The sequence below is a fragment of the Paramisgurnus dabryanus genome, chromosome 10, assembly GCF_030506205.2.
Source record: "Paramisgurnus dabryanus chromosome 10, PD_genome_1.1, whole genome shotgun sequence".
Taxonomy (NCBI): Eukaryota; Metazoa; Chordata; class Actinopteri; order Cypriniformes; family Cobitidae; genus Paramisgurnus; species Paramisgurnus dabryanus.
In genome coordinates, this window is record NC_133346.1 from 27,988,432 (window position 1) to 28,006,467 (window position 18,036).

At 37.2% G+C, this 18,036-nt stretch overlaps 1 protein-coding gene across 1 annotated transcript in view; it reads left to right on the forward strand.

Annotated features, from left to right (window-relative positions):
* lpar1 (lysophosphatidic acid receptor 1) overlaps positions 1 to 18,036 on the forward strand; it is a 38,251-nt gene that overhangs the window by 11,907 nt on the left and 8,308 nt on the right. Inside the window, exon 2 of the mRNA XM_065240579.2 lies at positions 7,854 to 8,609. Within this exon, the coding sequence (XP_065096651.1) occupies positions 7,871 to 8,609 (739 nt within the window). The 5' untranslated portion in view covers positions 7,854 to 7,870. The remainder of the gene's footprint in view (positions 1 to 7,853; positions 8,610 to 18,036) is intronic.

The following is an 18,036-nucleotide window of genomic DNA, read 5'->3' on the forward strand; positions in this document are numbered from 1 at the left end:
ACAAACTAATTCTAAACTTACCTGGCTAGCCAATGAAACCAGCTGTATGGTACAGGCCCCTATTGTTGGTTAATTCTTGTTTGTGTTGTGTGTAGTTTGTTGCCTTGTTCCTTCTGTGGTTTCCTGAGTATTTCTAGTATAGTGAAACTATAAAGAGCTTTGCGTGTCTGCCTTGAATTACATACACCAAGAAGTGACAAAATGGCATCTATGACTTGAATATAGTTTTACAGAAGGGTTCTGTGTTTCTCAACATACTTTTGTGGTTTCTTTTCCTTTTGATCAAGTAATATAAATCGACAAATGTTTCTGTTTTTAAAAGGAGGATTCAGGGTTTTTTAAGGGCGTCATTGAAATGGCCATTTGGCTGGTTTTCATTTGTGAAATTTTCGAAAAAAGCCTTCTTGGTCAGGATTATGCAACCAGCAACATTGTACAATTACATGATCGGAAGCAAGCCTTTTGGTAGGATATTGCTTGAAAAGCACAGAAAATATATTCAGTAAAGCAGCTTACAGTAATTCCCTTAATTTAATTAAGCTTTTTGCAAGCAATATTGTTCACATTGCAACCATTTCCAGGATGCTTTGTGACTACAACATAACGCTGTTTGTGGCAGCTCAAAAAAAAATTGTAGTGTGTGTCAATTTATTAAGTTTTTGTCTATCTTTAGCGTATACTTTGTGGAGTCATATAATTAGTTTTTTACACATTCCAAGCAATGTGTTGCTAGAGTATAGCAAGAGTATTTGATGGTGACATGGCAAACTTTAGTTGTTTGTTTATTTATTTATTATAAATACCGTTCTATGGCTATATATTTAAGAGGAGAACTGGTTAAACTACACACAAGTTAATCAGTACACAAGTTGGGGAAAGAAAAATTTGGCATCTCCAATTCACCCAAGATGCATTTCTTTGGACTGTGGGAGGAAACCAGAAGTACCCGGAGGAAACCCACACTAACCCAGTGAGAACATGCAAACTCAGAAATGCTAGAAAGACCTTCCGACCCGGCCACAACATTTGTTCTTGCTGTGAGGCAATAGTGAAACTTTTGTTGTGTAGTGTCTGTACAAAGTGTAGGTGTGGGTGTCCGTACTGGAAACTTTTTAGGAGTTTGGCTGTTTGTTTACATAGCAAAAGGTCTACTGTAAAATATCATCTTTAAGAGATGTAGAACTTCAAGGAAACAAATAGAAAATTATGAATAAAATAAAACCAAAATAGCTGTCAGAAAAACTTTGCTTAAAAACTCTAATCAAAAAGTTCACTCCAGTGGTATACATACCAAAATACAACAATAATTCTTTAAATATGCAAACTAAATATGCATTGTTTTAAAATGCTAACAGGGGTCGCACAGCAGCTTGCATGAATGAGTGTGTTTGTTTCTTTAACACATATGAAAGATTTTGATTACTGATGCGTACTGAATCTGGGTATTTAGACTTAATAAATCAATTGCATGGTTAGTCAAGACTAGATAGGAATTTAAAACATGTGTTCTTTTAACTAATGCTGAGTTCAGACTGTATGATTTTCAAAGTAGTCTGGTCACAGATCTTTTCACACTGCATGACTATCTGGTGTAGCAACCAAATGCACGGGAGAAGTCAAGAAAATAACACAAGGTCACGCGTTATTCTATAATAAATAGCCAGTTGTGTCACTCACAATATGACTTCCATCAGCTTAAGTGGCTCACCGGAAGTTTACTCACAAGAGCTCAAAGATGTGGGCGGCGGCAAAAATAAGGTGGATAGTCCAGGGTAACTTGTAGTAATAAACTTACCGTCGTACATCTAAAGAAAGTTATTTGATGCTTCTCCGTCTTGATTGTTAGAATTTATAATTACTCTTTGGCGTTTCTAAATCTGCTTGTCATAAACAAATGAGTATCATCCACGCCATTAACTGACGAGAGAAGGATGGCGTGAACCCACTGCTTCGTTCTCATTGGTAGTCGCTCCTGAAATTCTCTAGACATTTGCATAAAGTTAAACTTTTCTTAACTTTCTCGCATCGCTAGACACGCACATACGCTCGCCAATGGTCACTTTAGCTCGTGCTGCCGGAAGTCGCAAGGTTTCCATTGAAATGAATGAGATTGTGTCGCTCTGCTACTGCTGGTCGCTGGTTGTCTGAATGGGGCGTAATGCAGATCTTTTCTATAAGATCTTTATTGTGTACTATACATGAAATCTTTCAAATACACAAGAAAAAACTTTTCAGTTTTAGTTAGAGCCTATATGGTATATCTGTTTCATATCTTTAGTTTTGTAAAATTACCATCAGTCTTATGGACATGAAAACTTAATATTAATATCCACGACTTTATTACCTGATTTTCTGTACTTAGTTTCTATGACTTGTTAACAGCTTGCAGATGTCTTTTTAATTATGAGTATAAATTAGCAGCATTATGGTCTGAAACACATTGGCAGCATTGCCTCACAGTACTTATACACCAGTGAGAACAATTTATTCATTGTAACAATTCGGTTACATTGCTTTTTTTGACAGGTGCAGAACAATGCTTTCATTGTATTCTTAAACAGGCAGGGGACCAATGCTGAAATGGATCTAAGATGGTGCTATTACTGAATCTTTAACCCAGAAAGATTTGTCTGTGTAGTATTACTATTGTTGTGTATTGTTTGTGTTTAATGCCATGTGGAAGTGATTATTATGGTCTTGTTCTGATTGATTTTAGCGTGAACAAAAATATGAATGGGTAGAAATATTTGATAAAACAAACTTCCAATATATCATTGAACAAACAGTCCAATGCAAATGAAACCTATATTGTTGGGTGTACTGGTTCATCATGGTTACATTTATGGCTTTGGCAGGCACTTTTATCCACATTAACTAAGGCAGCACTCACACTATCCAAACCAAACCATGCCCCAGCGCGATTGTCTCCCCTCCCTACTCCCCCAGATGCACGCACTCACACTGTACTTTTATTGATCAGAGCCCGGACACGCTTTCGTCATTAGGATGCGATTGTTTTGAAAAAAGCAGGAAGTAAAGCACTCTCTTAACACTGGAACCCATCGTAATGTAAATGTCTGTATGTCTGTGTTTTTTATTCGGAGTCATTTGGTGCCCGACGACACACAGCCCTCTCACATGCCTATCATGTTGCTTAGTTGATCTGTTGCGTGTGCAGCATAGACATTCACGTAAACTCGATCATAAACTCGTAAACGAATCATAAGGTTTAAATGAAGGCAGATGAAGGTGAGCTGTCGCGCAATTGACGTCTCTCCTTTTAAAACGTGCGATTAGCGATCACACTGCACCTCCCATGCCTGAGCCAAAGTGAACCGCACTCCAGCCCACCTCTGCAAGCCAGCCAGGGCATGATTGATACAGATTGGTACAGAGCGATCACACTAGTCAAACAAAACACGGCTTTGGTGGTCAAACGTGCCCGAGCGTGGTTTGGTTTGGATAGTGTGAGTGCGCCCTTACAGTGTGTTCAATCTATACTGCCGTCCAAAGCGAAAGCGCAGTAACTACACACTTGGTCGAAATTGAGTTAAGGCTTGAAATGAGCTTTATGACATCTGTTCTGTTTTGTGACAAAGTCTCCTGGTTCAATTTTGTCCCGTTTCAGAGAAATGAGGGTGTCAAAATTGCAGTAACTACAAAATCCATGTTCATACCAAGGCAAACCGCAGTAAGTGATGTTACTGCATTCTGGCTTTGTTTTTCCGGCTTTGATACCGCAGATACTGCGGTTTCCCCCGATCGTAACACACAGAAACAACAAACCATGGCACAATCCCGCGGCCAAATCATGGTTGAACTCGCGTTAAAACGCAAAAAAACAAATACTGGTAAGGAAGATAGCTAAATAATAACTCATAAAGCTGTAATTTGCCTTAGCATAAGTAGTTAACATTGACTAGCCAGCTGCTAGCCAGTTTTGACCTACCTGTGCTCGTCCATTGAAGGCAATATCCTCTGACAATAATGATATAATCCGATTCAAGCGCATTGGTGTTTGTTGATTCGAACATCTCTCCACTTTTTAGGCAGCTAATCAAATTGTATTGACAGGGGTTACTCCTTCAAAAGTTTGATAAGAGTCTGGTAAAGTTTTCTTGTTAGGCAAAGATAGCGGAGCCCAGTCAACCTGACGAGCGCAGCCGGGCCAGCAGAAAGCACACTATGTGAAAAAGTACACTTCCATAATAAGTGCTCTTTCTCCACGAACTAATTTTGTAGGCTACTTAATATTAAAACATTTAGTTTAGTACTTCTTAAGCTAATCTTAAAAATATCTAAGTTTACATAACTGTGCTACTTTGAGATGAAAATTAACTAAAATGTACATACTGTTAGTTACCACTTATAGTACATTTGAAACAATAATGTCTTTGGGACAAACATGTTCTTCTATTTTTAAATTATGTTAATTTTTAACTACTGTTTTAAAGTAAACCTCGTCTAAAGTATTTTTTTTAATAAATAAAAATTTATAAAGTGAGTTAAATACTCTCTTTGTGGTAAAAGGAGCGTTTTAAGCATTCACAAACATAAATAAAACTATTACAGTTATTAAAAACAATCAAAATGTATTAAGAAGCATGAGAAAAAGTTGAATGAACACATTTAGTTCGTAGATTCTGCACTTTGCTTTTGCAATAGTGTTTTAGTTGTGTAAGGTCTTTCAAAGGCAGAGTGCAGTATCTGCATTTTGGGAGTCAAAGGTCACATCGGTGGTCATGGTTTTTATCTATAAAAAATTTCTTCCTAACAAGGCATTACATGAATGCATTACCACTAATCTACCTACAACATGTTTGGCTGGCTAGTGTAAAAACTTTAAAGCCATTTTTCTCAGTTTCAGTGTTTGCGTAGATACTGCACTTAGGCTTTGGAGGGCAGTATAGCTGGGCTGTATATCGAGTTTTGGTAATATATTGGTATTTTTAACTAGCAAAAATACCATTTCATATGACCCTTCTTCTTTGCATCAGAAGCTGTGCCAGATATATACACTGAGGTCAGACATAAGCTTTTCAACCAGCTCTCATGTTGTGCAGCTGTATATTTTCAAACTGTGTGAGGTAGACCCTGTACTTGAATTTTATTTTCATTATACGCTGTTTTAATCAAGTTGACTGGGACATCTCACATGTGGCTTTGACTTGCATGTGAACATTTATTTCGCTTTGTAGAAAATACAGAGATATGAATTTTTGTCAGTTTTGCCCAGCCCTAAATCAACCCCATGATCTTTGCGCTGCTAACATAATGCTTTACCAGTTTAGCTACAGGAACACAACATATTGAAATTAACTGCCTTCGCTATGGTTTGCAAAAAATGCAGAGTAAACAAAAAAAGAGCCAATTGGGGAAACAACATTTATATTATTAATTGTGCTATTAACAAATTGATGTTTTCCCCAATGTCAATGTTTTGTTTTTGAACAAAATGAATTACTGCCAAAATCAGTATTATATCAGGTCAGTATTTAAAAGTAAATTCTTAATTGTACGCACACTCCAATATCCGCCATGTTATTCTGTCATCTTTTCTCCCTTTTTTCCCAAAACGCAATAAACGCCACTCCTCCTTTTCTACAGAATGCAATAAATCTGCTCCACAAATTACAGCGCACCATTCCACGCAATGTAAACAAACAATGGTGGCGCGTTGAGTACACAGAGTCCTAGTTTTCCTCATCTATCATGTACTTTGTGATCAACAAACAAACAAAAACGAAATAATACTTTAATAGCATTGATAAACCTGTGGTTTTCTGTGACCGGAAAGAAACGTAAGCCATCAACATCTAATGATTTACGCGAGAGGCACTCGGGAGATGATCGCTTGTTCTCCCGACAGCATCTAGCTTTGCTTGTGCTAACACATTGACCCCAGGGGATCTTATGAAAAACTTTCCATAATTTTACTCAGTCAAGAATCACAGCTGATCGCTGTGAAAAATGTTAAGCGACGACGTCAAGTATAAATGCGCAGCAATGACAGTGTTCTTAATATGACAAAGTAAGTGTTTTGATTAATGCCATTAATGTTTATTTTTTTAATCAGTGTGTACAACTGTTCAACTAAATGAATATAAAATGGCAAAAATTAATGCACATTTATACATTGATTGAACAGATTTATAGAATTTTGAAAAAAACTTGGATTTATTGCATTTTGTGGAAAAAATCATTCGTTTTTATAATAAATCTTTGAAAATCAAGGTATGGATTTGAATTTTTTAGGTTTTTATAACCAAAAGATGCTATGTGAAAGTTTGTAACAGAAAATAGTGTTTTTTTTTCCTTGTCACTTTCTTGGTATAGAAATTTGTCAAAATGGATTTATTGCTTTTTGGAACCAAACTCTTTATATGTGCCATATGAATAATTTCCAGTGACCTCACATAAGCAAGTTGTGATGTTGCTCGCCAGCCTCAAACAACTATACTATGACTATAACAAACACTCCCCAGTAACTTGTTTCGCCTCAGTTTGACATTTTTGGAACTTTCGCATTCCTCCATGTTTTTCGGCACTCCCGTCTGTAGATAACATAAAGCAGTCCCTTCCGACTGGCAGATGCACTTAATAGTCAGGCACTGTGGTTTTAGCAGGAGATACAGCACCGTGAAACCACAGTGTTATCAAACTCACTCAGTCACAGCCTAACTGGAATTTCCTTTCCACTGTCTTTATCCATTGAGGATGGCTGCTATGATATTGCTGAAAGTGGGGCTTTGAGTAATGCATCAAGTGAGAGGAAGTTCATAGACATTTGAGCACAGACCGCTTTTGTTCATTGCCTTAAGTTCAGTAAGATCAGAGCCCTGAGGTTATATGATAAAACACAATTACATACAATGACAGGATCTGTCCACTTGTATCGCAGCACTATGGACCAATGTGCGGCGATGATAGGTTTAGAAGTACACAATAACTGTGGAAAGGTCATTTATTCTCGCTTGACATTTCAGCTGTAAACAATTGATAGCAGATAGGCAGAGCTTGCGACAGGTCTCATGAGACCAAAAACAAATGTCTGTTTGAAAGTTTTAGTAATGGAAATTATTACATTAAAATTATTTAAACATAATGTTAGATTTCTCAGGACATGGATTGTAAACAGTTATTTCTCCATAACTAGTGTCTTCAAATGCAACTGCAGCCACCTAACCAAGTAAACATTTTTGAAAATGATTCAATGAACATCAGACAAATCTTAAAAATAAGCAAAACTTTACTGGTTGCTGTTATGCACATAATAAGGGTTGCAAAAACTCATTCAGACTCTTGCAATACCCAGATGAGGCTTATTTCCTGTCCTGTGTGTTTGGGATAAGACAATTGGCCAATTCTAATGAAGTCCAGTACAGATGTGTTTAATAGTTTGTTTTGAGACTTTAAAACCAGTGCTACAGACTACCACTGTGTGTGTTTGTGTGTTTATGCAAGTCACTAGCATGTGCTTGTTTAATTGGTCCTTCCTTCTCAATGTTATGAGGTATGATGCTCATTTAGGAGGACCATACAAAAATTGAAAGTTAAAATGGCATAGTTAATGCATGTGAAACAAAATATCAATGGTACCAGTTGTTGCTGTCCATAGTAGAAAAGCTGTTGAAGGGCATATTAATAGTTTATTTATGTAGAAAAATTGTTTCTATGCATTTCAAATGCTCTCTCTTTAATAATGTATGAATTACTGTGCCGGTGCCTCTGAATCAAGTGCATCTGAAAAGATGTCAGCAGCAAGTATACTGAGCGTGTTGTCAATGTGACATTACACTGCATAAATAATTTAAAACCTAGTGAATTTCTCTGACGCTTTTTTGTTTTTGCAGAAACACAACCTTTCAGGATGGGTGACGGACAATGCTACTACAATGAAACCATAGCCTTCTTTTATAATCGCAGTGAGAAGTATCTTGCCACAGAATGGAATGCAGTAAGCAAGCTGGTCATGGGACTCGGGATTACCGTATGTATTTTTATCATGCTCGCTAACTTGCTCGTGATGGTGGCCATCTATATCAACCGCCGATTTCATTTTCCAATCTACTACCTAATGGCTAACTTAGCGGCTGCTGACTTTTTTGCGGGACTTGCCTATTTCTACTTGATGTTCAACACGGGACCCAATACAAGAAGGTTGACGGTCAGCACATGGTTACTGCGGCAGGGCCTCATCGATACGAGCCTAACGGCCTCGGTCGCGAACTTGCTGGCTATAGCCATCGAGCGCCACATCACTGTGTTCCGCATGCAGCTCCACACCCGCATGAGTAATCGGCGAGTAGTCGTAGTTATCGTAATCATCTGGACCATGTCCATAGTTATGGGAGCCATTCCTAGCGTGGGCTGGAACTGCATCTGTGCCATTGAGACCTGCTCCAACATGGCACCTCTCTACAGCAACTCCTACCTGGGCTTCTGGGTGATCTTTAACCTGGTCACATTCGTGGTGATGGTTGTTCTTTACGCTCACATATTCATGTACGTACGCCAGCGGACCATGAGGATGTCCCGGCACAGTTCGGGTCAACGGCGCAACAGGGACACTATGATGAGCTTGCTGAAGACGGTCGCAATTGTGTTGGGTAAGTTTTGCTTTAAGTTTCATTAAAGTTCTTCATTGTTATTAATTTGTGACTAGCAATGGCCTATGTTTGCAAAATTATTGCAAAATATTAAACTACGCAACTGAAACTGTAGTATTAAAATCTAGTAGTCCCAAAGAAGGCTGGTTTGGTTTGGCTGGTTAGCACGCCTCAGCTGGTACTGCTGGCTCGACCTGATTTTGCCAAGTGAAAGACATCCTCAGGGCAACATATTTTGGTGACCCAAAGACAAAATTTTAATCCCAACCCTAACCATAACTGAACCCTAAAATCAAAGGGAAATTACAAGTAAAAAAGCAATGGTCTAGAACAGGGGTGACCAACCCTGGAGATCCTCTTGCATATTTTAGTTCCAACCCAGCTTCAACACACCTGACTTTAATTTTTAGGTAGCCCTGAAATGCTTGATTGCCAGCTTCTGGTGTGTTTGATTGGGGTTGGAGCTGAACTCTGCAAGACAGTAGATCTCCAGCAGCAAGGTTGGTCACCACTGGTCTAGAAGCAGCTAATCCTGGTTGTTATCTTAAACTTGAAACAAACTGTAAACTTATTTCTGAAATCTGATTGGTTAATTGAAATGTTGTCCCAGGGTCAACATAATGTTAATCTACATGGCATACTGTTGTCCGAACATAGCCATAGTGTCCAGTGTGAAGTAATTCTCACAAAGTTCCTTTTTATTTACAGATGCTATCTTGTCCTTTATTACAATAGTGCAATGATAAGCAGATGGTCCAAAGCCGCAATAACTTGTTTAACAAATAAACGATCCAGCTCATATTTAATTTTATCTTAAGAGGCTGGGAAACCTCCTAAAGGTCAGTTCTCTTGTCCACCACATAATTTCTAAAAAAAAAAACCCACATGAAACAATAATACATTGTAATTGGTGTACAACTAGTGTCCGCATTGTGATATGACAGATGATATTAGCATCATGGAGCCAAATTGCACATGTTCTATGAGAACGCGTCCTTTAATGATGTCATCTGGAAATTTATAAACTTGCACTGGGGATAAATTAATTTTCTCTGATCGCTATTCATGTTTTGGCAAGATTCCACATCTTCCCTGTCGAGGGAGATCCTTTCCTGATTACATAAAGAAATTCCGTACTACCCGCACGCTCCTGTATGGAAAAATCTGTTATTCAGAATCAGCAACAGACCATGAACTTATAAAACCAAAATGCCTCAATGCAATGTGTTACCCCTGACTCCATTGTGCTGACTTGGTGTCGTTGAACAATGCTGCCGTTGAGTGGTCTTCAGCTGAGTGCACGTCACAGTGGTCCAGTTCCAGCGTTTGCCATGCACTGCATCAGTGTCATGCCTCGCTGGCTAGCCCGCTGAAGTCTGGCTCAGAAAAAAGGATCCAGTCACTGTGCAGAATCCTGCTGCAGCGGAAACAGTACTGTTGTTGTTCGGTTCAGGCAGAGCTTGAAGCTTTGGGGTGGATGGTGAGCGGGGGGCCTGCATGAAAGCGTGGATTGTAGGCTGTGACCTCACACTGGAGAAAAGAGAGGTATTGAACTGTGTACTTCACTTTAAATAATACAATCCTTTAGAAGTACTCGTCTTCATCTTTTAAAGTAATAGAATTACACAAGATTAAACTAAATGATTCAATTTCATCAAAAATGTAAACCCACTAAACAGGGGCTGTTCTGGGTGGGGGGCAGTTGCCTTAATAAAAACAAATCTATGATATTCTAGTCCCTATAGACATACACAAGTTTATTTGAAGGGACACTTCACCCATTTGCATTAAGCTGTGTATACTTAGAACCCCAGTCATGTTTTCTGATACAGGAGAAGTACAGATTTCAGTGTTGCACTTCCTTCATTCAATGATGTAAAAATCATCATTTTGCATCATTGAAAGAAGGAAGTCCAATATCTTTGTTGAGGGGCTGAGACTACAAACACCCCTTTTCTCGGTCAAATAGGCCCCAGATTCTTAATGTATGTTGCATTTCGACTACAAATATGACACACTTTCAATAAAGATGAATGTTTCTATGGGTGAAATGCTCCTTTAATTCATATAGGGCTTTTTTAAAATGTTGCATTGTAAAAACACAGAAAATGGGAGAATTATTAGTGTTATACTAGTATATAGTCTATATATATATATAGTATATAGAATACAAAATATTATATGATATGGTATGGTCAATGCAAATTTATGGAATGCTTTCATCCAGTTTATGATCCACCCAGCCTGATCTCACGAGAATTTGTATGCATTTTATTAGTTGGCTCGTACAAAGACATACGATTATTATACAAAACAATACCAAAACCACCCCCCTACCCCAACATGTAAAATTTGAATTTGGTTGTACAAATTAATATAAAGTAGCCACCTCGTAAATAACTTGGAAATTGTCATTCGACAGTGTTGGATCCACCAGATAAACCTGTATCACTACACTCCAAGAAAGGATGTGTTTATTTTTTACAAATTTTTTATGTTATCTCATTATTTTAACACACTACGTGTCATTTCATGTTTCTTTAATGTTCAAATAAATCGAAGGGACAACGCAAGATGTGTTAAAACCACACAAAGTGTGTTGTTTCAAAAATAACACAGATATGTGTCTATTTAAGGACAACACATTAAATGTGTTGTCCCTACCTAGATACAACATGTGTTGTTTTAACACATTCGTTTTAAGAGTGTAAGAAATGTAACGACTCCTTTCAAGAAGCCACAGGATTTCAGATTGATTCATCTTTCAAGCTTTAAGTTTAATACCTAGAGTTAAAGGCTTGTAACAATGAAATACAAGCAGAATACAAATAAAACATTTGTTAAAATTAAAAAAATTCAGGTTGGTTTTGATAATATCTCTTACAAAATGAATAGATTCATAAAAAAGATTTAGGTTGTCCAATCATAATGGGTTATTTATGGGTCAACTAATTAGTGTGTTTGATGCAAGACATACTAGCAAAATACTACAAATTATGACCAAATTTAATTATGATTAAAATAAAACAACCATTTCTCCTCTCTGTGTGCTCATATCCAACTTGTGTCTAACTTCCCAAATTGCTGTTGTACATGTGTATTATGACCTCAGGTTAGTTTAGTGATGTAGGAAGTTTTTATAAGGTTCGTTGTGTAAAATCTTACACAATCTTAAGTAGCAGTACAGTTTAGTTTTCATACTGTACCCATCAAAAGAGCACTTAAGGAACCATTGACACACTGTTTTACAAATAACTTCCACAACCCAAAATGATATCATTTTTGTTGCTCGTCAGAGGCATGACTCATGTATTGTTGAAAGTTACTCAAGGGCGTATGAAGTAGATTTGAATAACAGTGAAGGGGCGATGAAATCATTGAATAACTTTCCATTTCTCCCATCATGAAAAGACATCCATGTGGTATTAAATAACAGGGTGTTGCATTCTGCATTTTTGCTAATCTTGACTTTTGTTTCTCTGAATGTTGTTTGCATTATCAGCATTATAATGGACTGCATGAACTCGGATGTGCTTATATTGTAAACAATTCATTTTAAAAAGCATAAGTTAGCAAAAGTTATTTCTGTTTTTCTTACATAATAGCTCCGTTAAGACATTGACCTATTCAAGCGTCCGCCTAAAAACAAAAGCAAAGATTATGATAAAATGACTGTTTTAAAAAAAAACTCAAATGTGGGAGTCTTTCACATGAACATATTTTGCTGATTTTACCACCATCACACAGATGTTATGAATTATAGTTGAACCAAGCGGTCTTTTGCAGCTCTTTAAAAAGACCTAAGGGGCCTTTAACCCTTTCTTATAATTTAAGTTATCTGCCCTATTCATGTTGTCTTTTAATTTATGACAGCGTACATCCAAAATGCCTGATGAAAATTGCACTTTGGACATTTACATTTGAGATATCATATACATATGATCGATGTACATGTATTTTAGTAACTGAAAATGTATGTGTGATTATGTGTTATTTTAAACACACATGCTTTTTCACTGCATGGTATGACTCACTTTTCACACTGTGTTCAGTACTTAATTTTTTTAGTACCACCTTGTTTGAGGTTTCAAGTGAGTCGTACAACTCGCTAAGTATACTAAACATATACTTAGTACAATGATGTACAGTATACAAAAATGGGACATGTAAACAAATTGGTCAAAGAGAAACGTCACTACCAGTGTCATTGCAAAATGCAAGATTAGATTACACTCATGCGCCACTGAGCAACTCTGTCGTCATTGCCAATTTGTTGTATGAGGTCCCAAATTCTCTTGTATTTTTTAGCAGTCATAAACACCAGTGTTGTTTTTGGCAGCCCTTTTAGTCTTAGTCTTAGTCTTTTGGACGAAAATGCGTTTTAGTTTTAGTCACTTATAAACTTGATAGTTTTAGTCAAGTTTTAGTTGGCGAAAACACAAAAAGGTTTTAGTCAAGTTTTAGTTGATGAAAACGCAAAAAGGTTTCAGTCAAGTTTTAGTCAATTTTTGTAAAAAAAGTATTCTTTAACAAATTAATTTAGGTTAAAAAGTTTGGTGTATTTAATTCTATTAAAATGTGCATTAAGGTTGTCCCTGAGGGCTTGCCGTTGTTTTAGTCGGTGTGCCTTCTGCGCATGTCATAACAAAAAGTTGAGCCTGATATACCCTCAAGTTGAATTTGTGTGATACGCTGAGACCTCGCTTATAAAGTTGAGAAATGCGTGCCTTGCCTTGTTATTTAAATACACGAAAAAGTTTTGGAAATGGGCTTAGGTTTGACAAGCAGATACATGTAAAACCTTAAGCTTACCATAAAATGTGTCACAAGCCGAATGTCAAGTAAAATTGAATGTGTATGATATGTTAACAGCGTGACTTGTTAGTTACCTTCAAAAAATATTAGCGTGATGAGCCATCAGGTGCCGCTTGAGGTTGGTGGAATTCTTCCCACCTAGTTTGTGGCCACATTTACCGTCGTCTCCCAATATGCATTCCGTTTTTCTTTCTGATGGATTATACTGAAAGCATGTCCATAAATCATCTGCTCATTTCCGTTTATTGGCGTCACCACCACGGTCCTTCGAATTCGCCGCAGGTGTGTTGTTGTGTGAAATCTGGTGAGCGGCATGGCAGCAGCCGGGTGGTGGGCGTGAGTGAGACTGTGTTGACCCAAAACAAGGATAGGGAGCGGCAGCATAGACAGAAATGACATGCATTGTGAACGTCAGACTTATAATCATTTTCGATCCGTCTCGTCTCGTCAACGAAAACTCGAAAGCGTCTCTTCATGTTTTCGTCACCTTAGAGACATTATTAGCTAGTCACCGTTGAGTTAGCTTCATAGAAAATAGGTGTGTCAACTAAATCATTTTGTTATCGTCATCGTTGACGAAAACAACACTGATAAACATACACATGAGGAGTTTAGATAAGTCGAAAACAAACCCAGACAAATTAGAACAAGCCAAGTTGTGTCGAATCGCATCATTCCATGCAGCGGAAAAGCGCCATTATTTAAGAATATATTGGTTAATTTTTTGAGGAAATTTCAGCCTAGCTTTATATTGACTTGTACAGCACATTTAGTAAGGGTTCAGTTTTTTTTATAATATTTTTTGTTTGAACCTAAATAAATAGAGAACAAGTCTTGAATTAGCGTTTTAAACAAACACCATGTTCTATGACTTTTTTGATAGTTTCAGAGATGAAAAAGTGCTTTAATGTGACCACAAAGAATAAATTCTCATCAGCAGAGTTCTCACGGTAAATATTCAGAGCGAAATCTGGTCCGGACCGAATGTGCCGAAAATTAAAGAAAGTCCACAGGAAGCGCTGTCTGAACAGGGAGGGTAGAACAAATGACCACTCGTCTGCCAAATCCTTCACTCCCAAATCTGCAGTTAACTATGCAAAGTATGCACTAAGCACTTCCACAGGTGTGACCAGCTTGCTGAGTTCCCATCTCCCCCCTGCTAAACGCTGCATATTTTTGACCACAAACATTTGGCCACGTCTGTTTTGCCAGAAAGTCAGCGTGTGCTTTGCAGGCATTGTGCTCGTGGGTGCGTAGGATTTCTGGATCTGAATGTTAAGGAGGATGTTTGTTGAAAGAGCTTATCTCACATGAGTCAAGGTTGATCATGTGACAGTACAAGGCATTTATTTCAGTGGTTCTGTAGTCAACCGAGTAATATTACTGTAGTTGTAAAACTAGTCGAAACGTGTATGTATTTGAAAAACCATCCAACAATGACTACGTACTCTTCATAAACCTATGCTTTTTGGATCAACAAAAAGACGAATAAAACACAACATACTACGTATTTCACCCTGTAACTGTTATAACTTCTAAACACCCCAGTCATTGTGCCCGATGGTGTTAATGGGCCTTTTTCCGGAAGTAATAAATTGAAAGATGAAGCAAAGCTTTAAGCAGCTGCCAATTTAAGTGCTTACACAGCAACAGAGCTGAACTTTAATAGCGGATGGGGACTTTTAATAGACTTAGCCAATGTCTTAATGTGGATGACGTGTCTTGTATTCCTTTATATCGCATCATGCAATATCACTTTATTGCTGATTAATTTCAAACCAACAAAAAACTAGGGGTGTCCTCGACTAAGGATTTACATATTCGAATCAGAATTGTCGAATCTTTCCATAGTCGACCGATAGTCGAATCATCTATGTTTGTGTGCATGGGTTGGGAGGGGGCCAGACCAGGTACAAATTGGTAACTTTTATTTTCTTTCACAAGCAGCACACATAAACAACTTTCTGATAAAGTGACCAAAACTGTCTTTCAAGTAATAAACGAATACAAAACTGACGATGCATTTATATATATATTTTTTAAGGTAAAATTTAAGGCAACATTTGTTTATTATTCCTCATAACATTTTAAAGCCACGATCTACAGAACATCACACAAAAATACATTTTGATAACTAAACCTACAAAAAAAAAACAAAGCTGATCCTACCTTGGAAACTCCGGCTACAATTAAGTGTTTTTATTTAATTTGGAGATAGCGCGTCAAAGCAGTCATGACAAAAAAAACCCCGACAAATGAGAAATGACAAATAATTTGTGATTGTGACTGTAAATGATAAAAACTAAGCTTTATATACAATTCATTAAACGTTAATTTATAACAAGAAAAACACTGAAATTAATGATTTACTAGCAATGACTAGCAATGAATACCTGCTTGCTTGCTTTGACTTTGATCATCTCTGTATTCACTTTAGATACAGAAAAACCTGATGATATTATTTATTTCAGGAATCTCTTTGCTATCATTTGAAAGTGAACACCGACCAACCATAATATTAAATCACAAGAAAGACATTCGTGTCAGGCAGAAACAGGTTCGGTGCAGATAGTTTCCGTTTCATCAACGAATAAAAAAACGGCTTACCTGTTTTGTAGTGTTACTTTTGACAAGATAACCAGTCTGTTTTAAATACATTTTAAAAACTTATACTCGTCGAGAAACATCCGTTTTTTAATGTTTAGTTTGATGAACTCCTAAATATGAGACGCAGAGCACCTAGCCCGTTCGGCTAAATTACATGCGCAAGCATGGCCAGCACGCAATAGCGCAAGATCGATACAACGAAAAGCTATCCAAAATTTACATACTTAAATTAGATCAGAATTTACGTTTATAATAAATAATTTTTTTTTCATAAAATAAGGTCAGAAGTAACAAAGTGCAGAACAAATATGCAAAATGCCTTAAGTGCACGGAAACAAAACACACGCCAAATAGTTAAATCAGATAACCCAAAGTGATTTATAAATAAAATAAAGTATAGAAATTATTAAAAGAACGAAAGGCATAATATAATTTGCCAGCTTTGTCTTTTAAATGTAGAAACAAAGAGACAATGGTTTATTAACATAGAAACCTCTTATGGACGTGTAGCCTGGTCACAGGGGTTGTTGGATTTATTAACGCATTTTAAAAATATTTATTGAAAGCTGATACTTCACATATTATTTGCAGCATTATCATAATATGCATTAATATATTGGGAGAAAGCTGTTATATGTGAAATCATATAATGTGCACCCATATACGGCCAAAATTGAATGATCCTCATTTCATAACACATCTGCGACGATTCGACTGTGAGATTGGTAGTCGAATCAGGCTTCTCCTATCGATGCATCGAATCTTCGACTATTCGGGGTCACCCCTACAAAAAACTATGCCATTTTTTAGATGAAGTGTATCATTGGTGCACTACAACTGGCACCAAAAGAAAGTGCAAAAAATTGTGAATGTTAATGTGCATTTAAAACTCTTCTGTTATTGATCTCAATCCTGTAAATCCAAGGAAAGAGTGTATTTTTATGAGATCACACAGTTATTGGTCAGATTATTTTAAGGTCTTAAAACATTTGGGTACTTGCATGTCTGAGAAATATGGGATGAATTGTCACATCAAACGCACAGAGTGTACATAGAGTCATCCATCCAAGTAATTGCCATTACATAATACACAAATTCAGGAATTATTTGATCCAGCTGTTAGCTGATATGTGTGAGGAGGTATCATGTCAGGATAATGCCAGTTGCAGTTTCTCCCAGAAGACCTTTGATTAAATCACATTTCTGTTCTATTGCATTCAATCCTTGTATAACTAGCTTCAAATTCTATCATAAATCAAACAAATTTGATTATATAAATATTAGTTAACAAATTGCAGTAAATGCATCCGTTCCCGAACCTGATATTAGCATGCTACATGGAAAGCAAGACATTAGATGTGATATCACAATTCACCCTGTCTTTTGACACTGTCATTGTATACTCACCCTTAAACGTACTTTTTTTGTCTAACTGAGTAATGTTGCGCTTATTGTTTTTTCTTTCATGAAGTTACCAAAGATGTGCACTTTAAAAAGGCTGGTTTGTTTTAATTATGGTTAAATGGACAATGGCCATTTTTTGGAGTGTGGACTGAGTGAGGCATTTTATGGATTGAGGCTTGCAAAAGCTTTATGTGCAGTTTAATTAGATAGTTTCTGCCTAATTTTAGTTGTGTTGATTTATTGCAATGCTATCAACTCTAGGGGCTCTATTTGCACCCAGCGCAATTGACTTTGTCCGTGACGCATGTATCATTCGTATTTTGCCCCGGCGCACAGCGGGTTTTTCCCGTCACAGAAGCACGTCGGCAAACTAGGGAATGAACTTGCGCTCCCTGGGTGGTTCAGCGCAAAAAAAGAGGCGTGTTCCGGCGCAAACCATCCCTGATGCTATTTTGCAGTTTCAAAAAACAATTGCGCCACTGACCAGAAAAAAAAAGTTTAAAGTCAGTGGCGCGTTGCGCGTTGTTCATTATGCTATTTTAAGGGCGCATGCTTGACCATTATGTATAGGGTGCACAACGCGCATACACTTTGCTTATCT